Source organism: Musa acuminata, chromosome BXJ2-10, assembly GCF_036884655.1.
Source record: "Musa acuminata AAA Group cultivar baxijiao chromosome BXJ2-10, Cavendish_Baxijiao_AAA, whole genome shotgun sequence".
NCBI classification, from domain to species: domain Eukaryota; kingdom Viridiplantae; phylum Streptophyta; class Magnoliopsida; order Zingiberales; family Musaceae; genus Musa; species Musa acuminata.
This window is the reverse complement of record NC_088347.1, coordinates 21388697-21403760: the sequence shown is the minus strand read 5'-3', so window position 1 is coordinate 21403760 and position 15064 is coordinate 21388697. Positions and strand designations below refer to the sequence as shown.

At 48.6% G+C, this 15064-nt stretch overlaps 3 protein-coding genes across 5 annotated transcripts; 1 reads left to right on the top strand and 2 right to left on the bottom strand.

The window, feature by feature from the left end:
* Positions 1 to 4859: 4859 nt before the first annotated feature.
* LOC135625832 (uncharacterized) lies at positions 4860 to 8022 on the bottom strand. Of its 3 annotated transcripts, none has more exons than XM_065130923.1 (4): positions 7849 to 8022; positions 7410 to 7750; positions 7140 to 7322; positions 4860 to 5202 (listed from the first exon to the last, which is right to left on the bottom strand). In XM_065130923.1, the coding sequence occupies exons 1-3, from the start codon at positions 7993 to 7995 to the stop codon at positions 7163 to 7165; spliced, it is 648 nt and encodes a 215-aa protein (XP_064986995.1). In that variant the 5' UTR covers positions 7996 to 8022; the 3' UTR covers positions 4860 to 5202; positions 7140 to 7162. The 3 variants fall into 3 exon arrangements, with proteins under 3 accessions (XP_064986995.1, XP_064986996.1, XP_064986994.1); XM_065130924.1 differs by having other exon boundaries at positions 7159 to 7322; XM_065130922.1 differs by lacking the exon at positions 4860 to 5202 and having other exon boundaries at positions 7026 to 7322.
* A 383-nt stretch (positions 8023 to 8405) lies between these two features.
* Positions 8406 to 12344, top strand: LOC135626043 (homogentisate geranylgeranyltransferase, chloroplastic-like). The gene is made up of 14 exons (XM_065131232.1): positions 8406 to 8478; positions 8583 to 8664; positions 8756 to 8800; positions 9706 to 9922; positions 10010 to 10093; positions 10178 to 10252; positions 10389 to 10472; positions 10616 to 10705; positions 11117 to 11218; positions 11330 to 11425; positions 11755 to 11826; positions 11897 to 11992; positions 12089 to 12193; positions 12303 to 12344. The coding sequence occupies exons 1-14, from the start codon at positions 8406 to 8408 to the stop codon at positions 12342 to 12344; spliced, it is 1263 nt and encodes a 420-aa protein (XP_064987304.1).
* A 14-nt stretch (positions 12345 to 12358) lies between these two features.
* LOC104000133 (pentatricopeptide repeat-containing protein At5g66631) lies at positions 12359 to 14750 on the bottom strand. Its single transcript, XM_009422094.3, has one exon. It carries the CDS (start codon positions 14700 to 14702, stop codon positions 12699 to 12701), a length of 2004 nt encoding a protein of 667 aa, XP_009420369.2. The 5' UTR covers positions 14703 to 14750; the 3' UTR covers positions 12359 to 12698.
* Between the last annotated feature and the right edge of the window lie 314 nt (positions 14751 to 15064).

Below are 15064 nucleotides of genomic sequence, written 5' to 3'. Positions count from 1 at the left end.
GATAGATAACTTATGACATACTTAAAATCATCTCAATGCTGCAACTTAAACACATTACCAAAGCACAACCGCTGCAGAAGGAAGAAACAAGAGATGACTATGAACAGAAACACATCAGTCAGCTGTGATGCTAACACACCTCTTCTTTCCGAGCAGCTGCGCTTCTCCTGCAACCACCGACTCCGGTCCCGGCCATAGCTTCCGCTTGCACTGCAACACCCGCCTCGTCTTCCTCGGCGCGGGCGGGCAGCTTGATGCAACAGACGGGAGCTTACTCTCTTCGGAGGTCGGCGTGCGGAACGCCTCCTCGTCATCCTTCGATGGTAGCGCCGCGCTTCCACGTTCCTCGTTCAACCGAGCCATGGCGAGTCCGAGTGAGCTCCGGAGTGACTGTGGGGGGGGGGATTTGTCATGAAGGGTTGGTGTGCACGAGGAACAACGCAAGGCTTGTCGCCGGGGCTCGTCTTCTTCTATACGAGTAACCGATATCATTAAATTTGAAAGGTAACCGTTCTCATTTATTAGGTTTATTCTATACGACTGGTTGATGTGCACGAGGAAGAACGCAAGGCTTGTCTTCTTCCTTTAAAGCGTTTGTTTTTAAGGTTAGAGATAATAAAGATGCTTCTTAACTATAATATATAAAAGAAGTTGGGATAATTGTTAGGGGGTCTCATAGGGGACGGACAAGAATTAAGGTAGTGTAATAGTTGTTACGGTGAGTAACTTTTTAAGCCGTGGCCTCGGGGCCGACGCGGCTCGGTTCTGGGGTCCGGATGTCGGGGATCTCGGGAGACGTCCCTCGGGGTCTTCTGGCGGCCGAGCGCTGTGGTTCGGGTAGGCAGGTCGGGTCGGCTGGTCGGGTCGGGATGAAGCTCCGCCGCAGCGTCGGGAAGAGGCGACACCGTCTCGCACCTGCACACAGGTCGGGCCGGGGGGCCGAGGCAACGTGTGGCTGCGCACGGGGCCGAGGCAGCAAGCTGCGCTGGCTTTTCGCGCGCGGGGCGCCGACGCGGGCGGGCTGTTCGCGTGCGGGGTGCCGACGCGGGCGGGCTGTTCGCGCGCGTGGGGCCGACGCGGGCGGTTCGACCGCGCGCGGGGCGCCGACGCGAGCGGGCTGTCCGCCTCTGTCGTGTACCTCGGCCGCATGGTGCCCGAGACCACGTCCTCGTGTCCTGCCCGCCTGTGCAGCACCCGCTTGGTCGCAGCCTGCTTGCGCCGAGCCTACCTCAGCGCGGCTCCCGCGCCTGAGCTGTGCCCCTCGGTCGCAGCTTGCCTGCGACGAGCACCTCAGTCACTTGCTGCCGAGATCTACCTCGGCGCGGCCTGTCCGCCTCAGTCGTGTACCTCGGCCGCATGGTGCCCGAGACCACGTCCTCGTGTCCTGCCCGCTTGTGTCGTGCTACTCGGTCGCGTGGCCCTCGCGACCACGCCTGCGCGGTCACCCCGCCTGCGTCGTGCTCCTTGGCTCCATGTTCCCGAGACAGACCAGTGCCGCCAGTACGCCCGCATCGTGCCCCTCGACTCCATAAACCCCGAGACACATCTGCGCGGCCAGCCTGCCTACGCCGAGCTACTCGGCCATATTCACTGTCGAGTCTGTCTCAGGGCAGCTTACCCACCTGGGTCTCGCCCCTCGGTCGCAGCCTGCCTGCACCGAGCACCTCTGCCGCTCGTTGCCAAGATCCACCTCGGCGCGGCCCGACCGCCTGTCGTGTTCCTCGGCCGCGTGGTGCCCGAGGTCGCGTCCTCGCGTCCTGCCTGCGTTGTGCTCCTCGGCCCTCGGCTCTGCGCCATCCCGAGACCACACATGCGCGGTCACCCCACCTGCATTGTGCTCCTCGGCCCTCGGCTCCATGCCATCCCGAGACCACACGCGCGGTCACCCCGCCTGCGCTGTGCTCCTCGGCCCTCGGCTCTGCGCCATCTCGAGACCACACATTCGCGGTCACCCCGCCTGCATTGTGCTCCTCGGCCCTCGGCTCCACGCCATCCCGAGACCACACGCGCGGTCACCCCGCTTGCGTTGTGCTCCTCGGCCCTCGGCTCTGCGCCATCCCGAGACCACACATGCGCGGTCACCCCGCCGGCATTGTGCTCCTCGGCCCTCGGCTCCACGCCATCCCGAGACCACACGCGCGGTCACCCCGCCTGCGTTGTGCTCCTCGGCCCTCGGCTCTGCGCCATCCCGAGACCACACATGCGCGGTCACCCCGCCTGCATTGTGCTCCTCGGCCCTCGGCTCCACGCCATCCCGAGACCACACCTGCGCGGTCACCCCGCCTGCGTTGTGCTCCTCGGCCCTCGGCTCTGCGCCATCCCAAGACCACACCTGCGCGGTCACCCCGCCTGTGTTGTGCTCCTCGGCCCTCGGCCTTACGCCTCCCGAGATCACACCTGCACGGTTCACCCGCCTGCGTTGTGCTCCTCGGCCCTCGGCGTTACGCCTCCCGGGATCACACCTGCGCGGTCACCCCGCCTGTGTTGTGCCCCTCGGCCCTCGGCCCTCGGCCTTACGCCTCCCGAGATCACACCTTCACGGTCCACCCGCCTGCGTTGTGCTCCTCGGCCCTCGGCTTTACGCCTCCCGAGATCACACCTGTGCGGTCACCCCGCCTGTGTTGTGCCCCTCGGCCCTCGGCCCTCGGCCTTACGCCTCCCGAGATCACACCTGCACGGTTCACCCGCCTGCGTTGTGCTCCTCGGCCCTCGGCCCTCGGCCTTACGCCTCCCGAGATCACACCTGCACGGTTCACCCGCCTGTGTTGTGCCCCTCGACCCTCGGCCCTCGGCCTTACGACTCCCGAGATCACACCTGCGCGGTTCACCCGCCTGCATTGTGCTCCTCGGCCCTCGGCTCTTCGGCTTTACGGCACCCAAGACATACTTGGCCACTCCTCGGCTCTTCGGCTCTACGCCACCCAGGACACGCCTGCGCGGCCAGCCCGCCTGCGTCGTGCTCCTCGGCTCTTCGGCTCTACGCCACCCAGGACATGCCTGCGCGGCCAGCCAGCCTGCGTCGTGCTCCTCGGCTCTTCGACTCTGCGCCACCCAGGACACGCCTGCGTGGCTAGCCCGCCTGCGTCGTGCTCCTCGCCCTCGCGACTCCGTTCTCCCCGAAATGCGTCCGCTCTACGACTCCCGAAACCACACCTGCGCGGTCACCCCGCCTGCGCTGTGCTCCTCGGCTCCATTGCCCCCGAGTCCAACTCTGCTCGGCTTCCTGACTAAGTTGCGCACCTCGACCTCGTGCTGCTTGAGACGCGTTCGCGCGACCAGCTCGTCTGCGTCATGCCCCTCGGATTCGCATGAACAACCTACCTGAAGTAAGAAGCCATGCATCGGACTCCCTGCATGCAAAAACCGACGCATAGCTCCTTTCGGGGGGGGGGGGCATATGATAGGGGCAAAAATGGCAGCGTGCCACGTCAGCACGCCAAGTGAACACACTGCCCGAGGAGGCAAGCATTGACGCCGACTCGACGTACGCCGACATCACCAGCCCTCAACCAACCACCTCAGCTTTGACTCCGTGCACTTGACCGAGGCAAAGAAGCACGTTGACCGAGGCTCGCCATACCCTGCAGCAGCTCGGCCTCCCACGCAGCCCCAGTGGCAATGTCAGACGCCACCAAAGGTACAGTCCTGCCCTACAGACAGCTACGTTAGGTAACATCAAACCTCCTCTATAAATACCCCTGAGTCCTAAGCAAAGGGGAGGACACACTCAGCACACGGAGGTTTCTCCTCCTCCTAAACCCCCTCCACATCTTTCTCTAACTTGATCGTCGGAGGGGTCGGGCCGAGCCCCCGGCCCGACCTGTGTGCAGGTGCGAGACGGTGTCGCCTCTTCCCGGCGCTGCGGCGGAGCTTCATCCCGACCCGACCTGCCGACCCGAACCACAGCGCTCGACCGCCAGAAGACCCCGAGGGACGTCTCCCGAGATCCCCGACATCCGGACCCCAGAACCGAGCCACATCGGCCCCGAGGCAACGGCTTAAAAAGTTACTCACCGTAACACTAGTGATGGTAATAGCAATGCATTTTATGGGGAAAGGCTATAGAGTCAGGAGTTCAATTACTAAATGACACAAGAGGAGGTGCACACTCCATTCTTAATACATACCCCATATCTTAAAGCAAGGGGGTGCTTTAGTGAGTTGGGAGAAACAAGCAAGCAGGGGGGAATATCTAAGCTACCAGGGAATTAACATCTTTCAAGTTTGATTACTTGCTACTCCTCTCCTATTACGACATTCGATACTATAGTAACTATCTAGATTCTAGAAATTCCATTCCATTCTATCAAAAGAAACTAACTCAAATTGGGATTCGCCTCCTTACAAATGATTAAACAACAGCATAACTTTATTAATCACTCTCCTCTTTGAATTGAATCCATCGAAGCATAGGATAGACTCAATCTACAGTAACAATACTTCTGACTCTACATCGACACTCTTAACTACTAATGAACAAACAATGACAAAAAGTAAATCCATCCAGTTTTCAAACCTTAAACAAGTAACGACGAAGGCGAGGATGCTAGAGGTTGTCCTACGAGAATAATGTTAACATAAAATATGTAATATGCTGTATTAAATACAAAAATAATCTTTTATGTCATGATTGAAATTAAATAAAATTAGATCTGATTTTATGATACGTACCTTTAGATGCTATCTAAAAAGGCATCATCTTTATATCCGAGATCGCTGTCAATCTACAAAGAGAATTAGATATTTTTTTTTCTTTCTATCCTTTCACAAAACCACTTAGATTTGGTTAGGAAGAAGAGTTGTGAGAGATATTATAATCCCCCAACTACTGAATTCTCTATGAGATGTGTGGTTAGTCCTTTGTAATTGCTTATGACCAAAACGCCCAACATTTATTAAGCATATAGCAAAATGTACACTTCCTAAACATGCATACAGAACTGGAGTCCCACTTGACAAGGGCAGAAACAAATGTTTGACATGGATCATTCTACTCACCAAAATCCCAGAGTCAAGACAATAACATAATCTTCAACATTATTTAAAGTACTTCAGTCCCTCTGAGCAACTTAGTGATCCAAAAGACAAACTCACCCATGGAATGGTGTCTCAAGACAACTTCTTTAACTGGTTAACATAGGCCAGTGAGATTTTGTACAGAATAATAGAGGTAATTGTTAGGTGCAGTCGCAAGAAGAAGATCTGCAAAATGTGACAAATGCTGAAGTAGATCTCATGTGGCCACAAAGAATTTGATTCAAGCGCAAAAACTACCTCTTCAAAAGTATAAAGTTTATTGCTATCAGTAAGACAAGTGCATGAAGTGGTTAGCATCGACCAAGTTTGCAATCTAAGTTTCACAGGTACCACCATGCCAATATGAAAAATAAAAATTGCAGGACCAGATCATTTGTGTCAATCTCGATTGGTTCCATGTAACTTCCATTCAAAAAATACTTATTTTTTGTTAGAAGAAATCAGAAGATGGGATCAACAAGATGTTATATTATGCAGCAAGGTGATAATGTATCATGAAAAGATGTGATCTATTTTCACAAATTGGTGGATTAGATCTCCTAATAGATTGAGATAAATTTAGCAGACAAATCATATGATTCATAACAATCATCTGAAGAAATAGGAAGTAGTCTTAACATTATAAGTGAGCAATGCTTGCTCTATTTTCACAAGGAAAATAGATGAAGACAGAGAAATGGTAAAGAGACCAACCTAGTAGGAGCCTGACTGAAATAAATTTATGAAAAAGTCATGCATATAGAAAAGAAATATGTTTTCAGGCAAAATTAGCACAAAATGAATTCATAGCATAAGAATTGCCCTTAAAAGTGATTACAATCAGAGAGAAGTCACATTGGCTTAATATATTAACAGGCCATAATTGTTCATAGTATCGGTTAAGAAAAGATAAATTCAGTTTGTTATGTTGTGCTCAGTTGCAAAAAGTCACTTCTGGTAGCTCAACCAAGACCTTTCTTTAAGAATATGATAAACCTTGACTCAATTCTTCTGAAACTTTTAAGATAAATAATAGGGCCTGGTATTTTTTTGCCATGATACTGTAATTTATGTGGCAAAGACATGGGCCCTTGCTTCTTCAAGCCCCTAATCCAAGCTTTGTCGAACTAACCCTAAAACAGAACCGAAAAGAATGGAGTATTGTTCATCTGAATTCTGAACAATATCACTCTAAAATTAATTCTTCATACCTGCTTATTATCTAATTGTATGGTTCTATGGCATCGCATGATGTAAATTGGAATAATAGGTGTCCATGCGATGTACTTAAGTTCATAATACTAATTAACGTTTCTGATAATGAAGTTGCACGCCGTTCTTTATTAGATCACATGTCTTAGCATATCTGCAAAATGACCTTAATTTATCAAACTGCTGCTGGTAAAGATATATTATCACTATACAGTTCTATTTATCAAACAACCTTATTATCTAATTGTATGGTTCTATGGCATCGCATGATGTAAATTGGAATAAAAGGTGACCATGTGATGTACTTTAAGTTCATGATACTAATTAACGTTTCTGATATTGAAGTTGCACGCCGTTCTTTATTAGATCACATGTTTTAGCATATCTGCAAAACAACCTTAATTTATCAAACTGCTGCTGGTAAAGATCTATTATCATTATACACTACATTTCCACTGCTAAAAAAATGGAACCTGCTTAAATCTGCAACCAAGCCATATCCTTTTTAGTACCGAACTAATTTACTCAAGGGCTGAAAACTGGAGACTACCATCGAAGAACTTATATGCATGCTTAACATTTAGAAGTCAGTAAGTAAACAAAATTCCTATAAGTTAAACCAGAAATGTAGTCCTATTCTTGTCGTGCCACTACTGGTTCAGGACTGGAACATTCAATAACGTTCTTTGAAATGACATAGGAGATGAAACTGTGGTAGGTTATTCACACGATCCAATATCAGACACAAATAAATCACCTCTAATGTAAACATAATTTTACAGAGATTACACTGTAAGAGATCAAATAATAATATCATTAAATGGTATGAGTCGTCTACACGAAGAAAACTATGAGAAAAAATCAGGAATCAGAGTAAAGTATTAATTAACAGGAGGGAAAAGAGTTCGGACCAATAAATAGGTGTTCAACCTCTCTACTTCAGGACATAAGACTCGACGATCCTCAACCATCGAAGGAGCTCCACTTTGTCCTTGTTGGTCATATACTCATGCAAGAACTCCGCGAGATCGTCGTCCACCCCCCGCTCCTCCAGATACGAGATCACCTGCCTCCGCACCTCCTTCTCCAAATTCCTGCCGAATCGGTCCCAACAGCATAATCACCGCAATATATGTAGAGGGAAAAGAGAGAAAAATCGAATCTTGGAATCAGAGGGGTACTTGAAGTTGCGACCAAAGTATGGGCGAAAGACAGCGACCTTCCGGTGCAGAGGGAAGAGCGTCTCAACGACGAGCGAATCGGGCCAAGCGGAGCAGATGAGTTCGAGGACGGAGTCGGAGGCCTCGCCCCGGGAGACCTCAACGATGAGGCTGATGTGGAGGCGGGGACCACGCTCCAAAGCCTTCACCTTCTCGGCGATCGGAGCGGAGGGGACGGGCGCGGCGCCGTCGAACATGGTGACGTCGACCTTGACGTCCTCATCACCGTGCTTGCTCCGGAGGCGGATCCACTGCTCGCCGGGGCGGTCCTCGATGGAGAACGACCTGAAGCGCTGCGGCGGCTATGTAGAAGCGACAGAGTAACAGGTGAATCGGTCAGATCAAAGGATCAAAAAGGGAGAGCTACGCAAGTGAAGAAAGGGGGACGGAATTGAGATACCGGGCGAGGGCGGAGGTAGGCGGAGAGGTAGGAGATCTCGTTGCGTAGGAGGCGGAGGAGGTTCTCGTCGAAGGCGGAGGGGTGGCTGCCGGGAACGGAAAGGAAGGAGCGGCGAAGAAGGGGTAAGGGTTTAAGGAAGCGAGCCATTTCGCGTGGGCGTCGGTGTTTGTTAGGGTGTGGGTTTTGTGCTGTGCGTTAGTGGCATTTTGACATATCTAGCCTTGTAGTTTATCTAATTATCATATTTACCATTATTATTTTATGATACTATTTTTTTTATTAACCACCAATAAAAAAAATAAATAAATCATTTGGAAATCATAATTACTAATAATAAAATCATTAATAATTTATATATGATTTAAATAGATTAAATCAATTTTATTATATTGAAGGGGAAAAAAAAAAAGGTTGTCAAGATAATATACAGAATGGCAAATTGGTGATATTAATTTGGGCCGTGTAAGGCCCGGCCCGCCCACTGATGCAAGATAAATGGCAGCACACAGGGTCTCTGTGCTCCGGCAACCAATGGAGGATGCGCGAGGGTGCTTGAAATGGCAAACGACAGCTTGATTTCCGTTGCATGGGCTTTATTTGTTGGATTCTTTCGGTTCATAGGCAACACAAGTGATCATAATTGGTTTCCATCCTTGGTCGCAGATCATTTACGTAGGCAGATTTATTCCTCTGTTCCTGCTCCTCCTCTTACCTCCCTGTTCTGTTCCCTGAAGGCATAAGACGAGAGAAGAAAGATGATCTACAGCCAGGCGATTCCTCCCAGGCACTCTTCGAGGTTGGCATTCATGTCTTCAGGTATGTACTGTGCTCATGTTCTCCTCTTCCTATCTTGGACAAGAAGAAGAGAAGTTTCAACAATGTTCAAACATTTTGTTCTGTATTGTAGAGGGGATAGGAAGAAGAAGATTTGTGAGTCATGCACGAGGGACAGGTAAGAGGAGAGAGGGAGAGAGAGAGAGAGAGAGAGAGAGAGAGAGAGAGAGAGAGATCTTTCTCCAAATTTCTTCCTTTCTGGTGAGAAGAGAGACAGAGAAAGAGAGGAAGTTTGATTAACTAAGTTTTCTTTGGTTAAATTGCAGGTGGAGAGAGAGGAAGAACACTCGAAGCTAAGATAAAAAGGCATGCAGATCGTCCAATATACACATTCCCATGTAGATATTGGTCAAGCACGATTTCTAAAGCCCTTGTGTCAGAAACCCAGTACTCTCTCTCTCTCTCTCGCTCGCTCTCTGTGAACTGAGTTAATTATCTTTGATTCGAATACCAAATTGTTGTTGGATATATAGGAATTTGTTGCAGATTTTCCGTCCAAAATCTTTTCTGATCCCGAAATCTAAGGGATTATTGGACCTCCGACATATGTTAATCGGTATAATCTTGATCATGTTCTAATCTAAGCACTTCTCATGCTCATCAAGCCAATCAAATCCTGTTCAAAGTCCTCTCTGTTTCATAAAAGGATAATACAGACATCGCACAGCCATCATTCCTTATATATTTTCTTTATATGGATTCAATAGTCCTGATGTGTTCAAGCAATTCCTGCACCATGGTATGGAAAGGCTGAAATGTCTTGAATTGTTCTATAGAGATTCAAAAACAGGTAGTTGGTTACATCCAATTCTTACTCAATACAGAGTAAAGGTTATCACTCACAAAATCTTAGTTCATCATTCATAAATATATGCCATGAAAACAAGTTGGCTTATACAGAGATCCTCAAATCCTACAATTATTCGTACATTTTCTTAAAATATGTGTATATTTCACTATGACATTAGTAAAAAAGAACTCTAATTGCAGAACTCAGAGCTCCTGCGCAAACTTGATAATCAGATGTAGATCACAAGAACAATCAGCTAGTGCCCCCGACATCGGATCCAGGACTTATGTCCACATTGGTGTGACAAAGAACAGCTTCACTTTTGCTGCTCTTAGCAATGCATGTGTACCTGAAAATGAGGCTGGTCAGTGTGAAGGCCTCTTGAATGCAGTTTCTAAGCATGTCGACGCCTTTTGTCGATTTTCTAGACCCCATACTGTGATTGGCACGGTAAGCTGAAATTTGCTTTTATCATCTTCCTTATAGATGACTATTTAGGCTTCAAGAATCTTAAAGATGTCTGCTTTTCATCTCCAGGTCCTAGGTATAGTATCAGTCTCTCTTCTTCCAGTAGAAAGTATCTCTGATATATCTCTGATATTTTTTGATGGACTGCTGAAGGTAATCCAGGGGATGTATCAGACTTCCATCTTCGATCACTAAATATAGTTGTCTCCTGATATTGTTGGTTTTTGGATAATTCAGGCATTGCTTCCAGCTATCTTCATGAATATTTATGTTGTGGGGCTGAATCAGTTGTTCGACATTGAAATCGATAAGGTCGAGCACAGATTTTGAAGATTTCTCAGTTTATTTAGAGCTTTTTTAGACTAATTTAATTTTGTCTAGCATAAAAATAATTGAACACCATATAATACTTTACGACTTACATATTCATTTACGTTCATCGATTCAGGTTAATAAACCAAGACTTCCGCTAGCTTCTGGGGAATTCTCCCTGGAAATTGGAATAGCGATAGTAGCTCTTTGCTGTGTCCTGGTATGCTATTTCTTAATATTTTATTTTAGTGGATTTTTCCTTTAAATTAAACTATGAATATTCAAAAAATTCATAGAAGTACTAATTTGTGTTTTATTGTATCAAATTGACATACTTTTATAAAATTCATTCTTTCTTAACAGAGTTTTGTTTTGGGAGTGAAGTCTCAGTCCCCTGCCATACTAAGTGCCTTGCTCATCAGCTTTTTCCTTGGAAGTGCATATTCCATCAATGTAAGATCTCAAATGATCAAAAATGCCAAAAAAAAAGGGATAAAATAACAATGTTATCATAAAGCTTGGTCCATTGGCTGTTAAACTTAGTCAACTCTACTTAATATTCGAGACAATTAGACCGGCAGAGATTAGATACAGCATTCTATTTGCTGAATATTTTCGATGTTTTTGGAGTGATCTTGCATTGTACTGTGATGGCCTCCAGTAGTTACATGACCATAGGCATAATTAGTATTTGTTTTCTTCTTCTTATTTTGGATCTTCAGAATAAAATTCTTAACCGACATAGTAAAGATCGACTTCCTAGCAACCGGGAGTTGGAGTAGAACTGTAATCTAGGCTTTGAAGCTGCTAAATCTATGATTCCCTGCTTTCTGACTAACCATCTGATTTCTATCATTTACTTAGCTTCCATTTCTTAGATGGAAACAGCATGCCTTTCTTGCTGCTTCTTGCATTCTGTGTGTCAGGGCCATTGTGGTCCAGCTAGCCTTCTTCATACACATGCAGGTAATAAGCAGTGATTATTTACTTGTGTATAGAGTTTGAATTGTTCATCATGAACATGCTTTTAATTCACATGTTTACCTTGTTTAACTATTTCTGCAATAATTTCTACAGAGATATGTATTAGGAAGGCCGATCGCTCTAACAAAATCAGTGGTCTTCGCGACGGCCTTCATGTGTTTCTTCTCAGCTGTCATAGCTTTGTTCAAGGTAATGCCATCATCTTCTCTTGGCATAGAAAGCTCAAGGTTTGCTAGTTTCCTATGGTTGAGCTTCTGGACTTCACTTGAGGTCAAATTGCTTACAGTAAGCAAATAGCCATCAGATAAATTGACTCTACTTTGGAATCTATATAGTTTTGTGCAGCTAAAATTTTGCAAAGATCACTCTTTGACTCTTTTTTTTTTTAACCTAAGGAAAAAAAAATCTATCCTGGCATACTCTTTCTTATTCGCGATTGTAGAACTCGAATTTCTTATCATCCAAGTTGTTAGAGTAGCTTTGGTGTCTGTATTAACCTGCAGGCTATACATTAATAGGATATCCCGGATGTCGATGGGGATAGAGATTTTGGCATCCATTCTTTCAGCGTTCGTCTGGGCCAAGAGAAAGTAAGTCAGATGAACAAGCAATGGTTTGCTTGAAGATTCAGCACACTGCGTTCTAATGCTTCTAAAACAGGTGTTTTGGCTGTGCATCAAGTTACTTCTAACAGCATATACCACAGCCCTTGCGGTAGGAGCTTCATCATCAAACACATACCGGAAAATAGTAACTGTGAGTTCTGTAGCTCCCATTTCTATCTATCTATCATCACAAGGTTTGCTTTTCGTCGAGAAGTTTAAATATCGCCGATTTTTCGTATCGACGTAGGTGATTGGCCATGGTTTCCTTGCTTTCATCCTTTGGTTTCGCGCACAATCACTCGATGTCGAGAACAAGGTATCCGTTACCTCATTCTACATGTTCATCTGGAAGGCAAGTTGAGGACTCGTGCTTACTATGATTCGCATAGCATAGATCTCGTTAAGAAGTTCATCAGCAGAACCATCGTCGATCTAATGAGTTTTCGCAATTGCTTCTGCAGCTTTTCTATGCGGAATACTTGTTAATTCCTTTCATGCAGTAAGTATGGACCTCAGGAAGAAAACATATACAATGTTTGCAGCTCCTTATACATATACATCAGAAGATGGTAGATCCCAAAACTGAAGCTTAGTTCGCTCCTAATTTTCCTGCTATGCTGTGTACTGAAACGGAATTGGTGTTCTTGCAAACTTCCAACTATTCTGTGTGGATGTGCTGATCTCTGTCGGAAACAATAGTTTGCGGACAATGTGTTCACTTAATTGCCCATCCGTGGTTTTCTTCAAAGTGCACTTCGCTCCGATCGTTTGTCGCCATCGATTACTACGAGAAATGCTTCTTTTCGGTCAGATTCCATCTTCGAGGCATTTCTACAAACACCATGAGCTCCTTCGTTTTAAGCAAAACAGGCAGAATAGATATCATAAACCCGTCGAAAATCCGCGGCGCTCACGGTCCACTCATGGCCCGGCGAAGCCACCGGAAGCCTTGTGTCGGCCTCATCACCACACCGCTCCTCCACCAGCGCTGCCTCCCGGTGCTTCCCTTCATTCCACAGGCTCTTCATGAGCAAAGTTTTGGTGGCTCGGTCCGGCGCGAGACCTGAGCTCGTCATTTCATCGAACAGCCTCAGCGCGAGAGCCGCCCTCTCCTGCTTGCAGTGGGCCTGGATCAGGATCTTGTACATGTAGGCATCGGGCGCCAGCCCGCACTGCCTCACCATCCCGAACAGCTTGTGCACGCTCCTCAGATCCCCTGCTCCGGCGAAGTGCTGCATCAAACCAGAGAAGGTCTGTATGTCGGGGAGAACGCCCTCCAACATCGTCTCTTCCAGGAGATCCAAGGCGTCGCTGCCTCTCTTACACTTGACCATGGCGCGGAGCAACGACGAGCAGAGCAACAAGCGCTGCGACCCCGACAACGCGCCGCAGATCGAGTCCGCCTCGCGGTAGACCTCGAAGGCCACGGTGGCTTTCTTCGACAGGCCGTGGAAGTCGATCACTAGTCGGACAGTGGCGAAAGGGAGAGAGATGCCCTCCGACCTGACCTTGGACAAGAGGCGGCCAACCAATTCGGCGTGACCCTGCCGAGCGAGGATCGAGATCATCCTTGACACGGTCCGGCGGTCGTGCACGAAGTCGCCCGGCTGATGCGCCACCCAGCAGAAGAAGGCCCACGCCGTCTCGGCTTTCTTGAAGGCCCTCAAGAGTTTGCATACCAGCCGCGGGGTCCAAACCAGCCTCGCCGCCTCCAGTTCGGCTACCTCGTTAGGGTCCCAATCCTCCAGTGCTCTCGCGAGAGCGGTCGGTTCCAGCCAGGGCTTCAACCGGATTCGGTCGCCTTCGATGTCATCGTCTTTGTCGCGACTGTCTTCCTCCTCGCAACCTTCTTCATCACCAGAATCGGAAACGATGTCTGCGATTCGATCATTAGGGAACAGTTCTTGGACGAACTCTTCGGTACCCACGATATGCCCCGCCGCCCGCATCTTTGCCATGGCAGCCCGCATTGCAGGGCCTGGGAGAATTCCGTCGGAATTCATCTCCTTTACTAGCCGCCCGAGCTCATCGAACAGTCCGGCCGACGAGTACGCCTCGGCGAGCACCTCGTACTGCTTCGACGTGTGGGGGGTCCTCATAGACGGCAGGAGATGGAAGATCTCGGTGGCCGCGTCGAGATGCCCGGAGCGAACGAGGTGGCGGATGATGACAGTGTAGGTGCGGGAGTTGGGATTGGCTCCTTCCTGGATCATCTGGGAGAAGGTCGCGACGGCAGCGGAGTGGGCGCCGGCATCGGCGTGGAGGCTCATGACGAGGTTGTATGACTCGGTCGACGGGTGGCTTCGGCGGCGGGAATGGCGGTTGGGGTCGGCCGAGGAGCGGATGGAGGACCAGATTTGAAGGGCGGAGGGGAGGTCGCCGGCGGCTGCGAACCAGCGGAGACGGTCGAAGGGGGACGGGGGGATGGAGGAGGGGTACGAGCCGGCGTCGGCGGCGTCAAGGAGGGAGCGGAGGTCGGGGAGGCGGCGAGCGAGAGCAAGGCGCTTGGCGAGGGCGTGGAGGAGCGGGGTGGAGGGGGAGCGGAGGGAGCGGAAGAGGGAGAGAGCGGAGTCCGGCGAGGGGGCGGACCGGAGGGCCTGGACAGCAACGAAGGAGTCAGGGGGGAGGGGAGGCGGAGAAGGGTCGGCCGAGCGTAGACGGAGTCGCAAGGCGTCGATGAGGCGGGCGCGGCGGAAGTAGAGGGCCACTCGGCCGCCTTCTGATGGTTCATCCGAGGAAGAAAAGGGGCGGCGAAGGATCGCAGCCGAAAAGGAGGAGGTTAGGGTTATGGTCTGATGGGGTTGACATGAAGACAAGAGGCGGCGGAAGCAACGCATCGCTCCCACTCTCCGCTCTTTCATCGCCGGCGGCTAAGGATCTATTAACGGATTTATGCATAGTTGAGATCCCCTGTACTTTGTGGTTCTATGCATACTAAATATTATTTTTGATTTTTAAGATAACATATTATATAATTATATCTTATATTAATTATTTATGTTTAAAATATTAGTGATGAGCTTATCGGTCGAGGAGTATAGGAACTAAGGGCTCATAAGTTCGTCGGGTCTCCCTTGTGAGTACGTTCGTCGTCCAAAACGAACAATTCCTCACCAGCTTATCAACAGCTTACGGGCACACCAACGAAAATTATCCCTTATCATCTTTTAATATATTCTAAATCTAATTAAAAAAATTATAGGTAGTGAATAAATGTGGTCAC

Coding starts and splice junctions, on each gene's coding strand:
- LOC135625832 (XM_065130923.1), bottom strand. CDS start 7,995: ATGGCTCGCTTCCTTAAACCCTTACCCCTTCTTCGCCGCTCCTTCCTT. Junction 7,751..7,848: donor CCTACCTCCGCCCTCGCCCG/GTATCTCAATTC, acceptor GCTTCTACATAG/CCGCCGCAGCGCTTCAGGTC. Junction 7,323..7,409: donor TACTTTGGTCGCAACTTCAA/GTACCCCTCTGA, acceptor CCGATTCGGCAG/GAATTTGGAGAAGGAGGTGC.
- LOC135626043 (XM_065131232.1), top strand. CDS start 8,406: ATGGCAAACGACAGCTTGATTTCCGTTGCATGGGCTTTATTTGTTGGA. Junction 10,094..10,177: donor TTTTTGATGGACTGCTGAAG/GTAATCCAGGGG, acceptor TGGATAATTCAG/GCATTGCTTCCAGCTATCTT. Junction 11,426..11,754: donor CTGTCATAGCTTTGTTCAAG/GTAATGCCATCA, acceptor ATACATTAATAG/GATATCCCGGATGTCGATGG.
- LOC104000133 (XM_009422094.3), bottom strand. CDS start 14,702: ATGAAAGAGCGGAGAGTGGGAGCGATGCGTTGCTTCCGCCGCCTCTTG.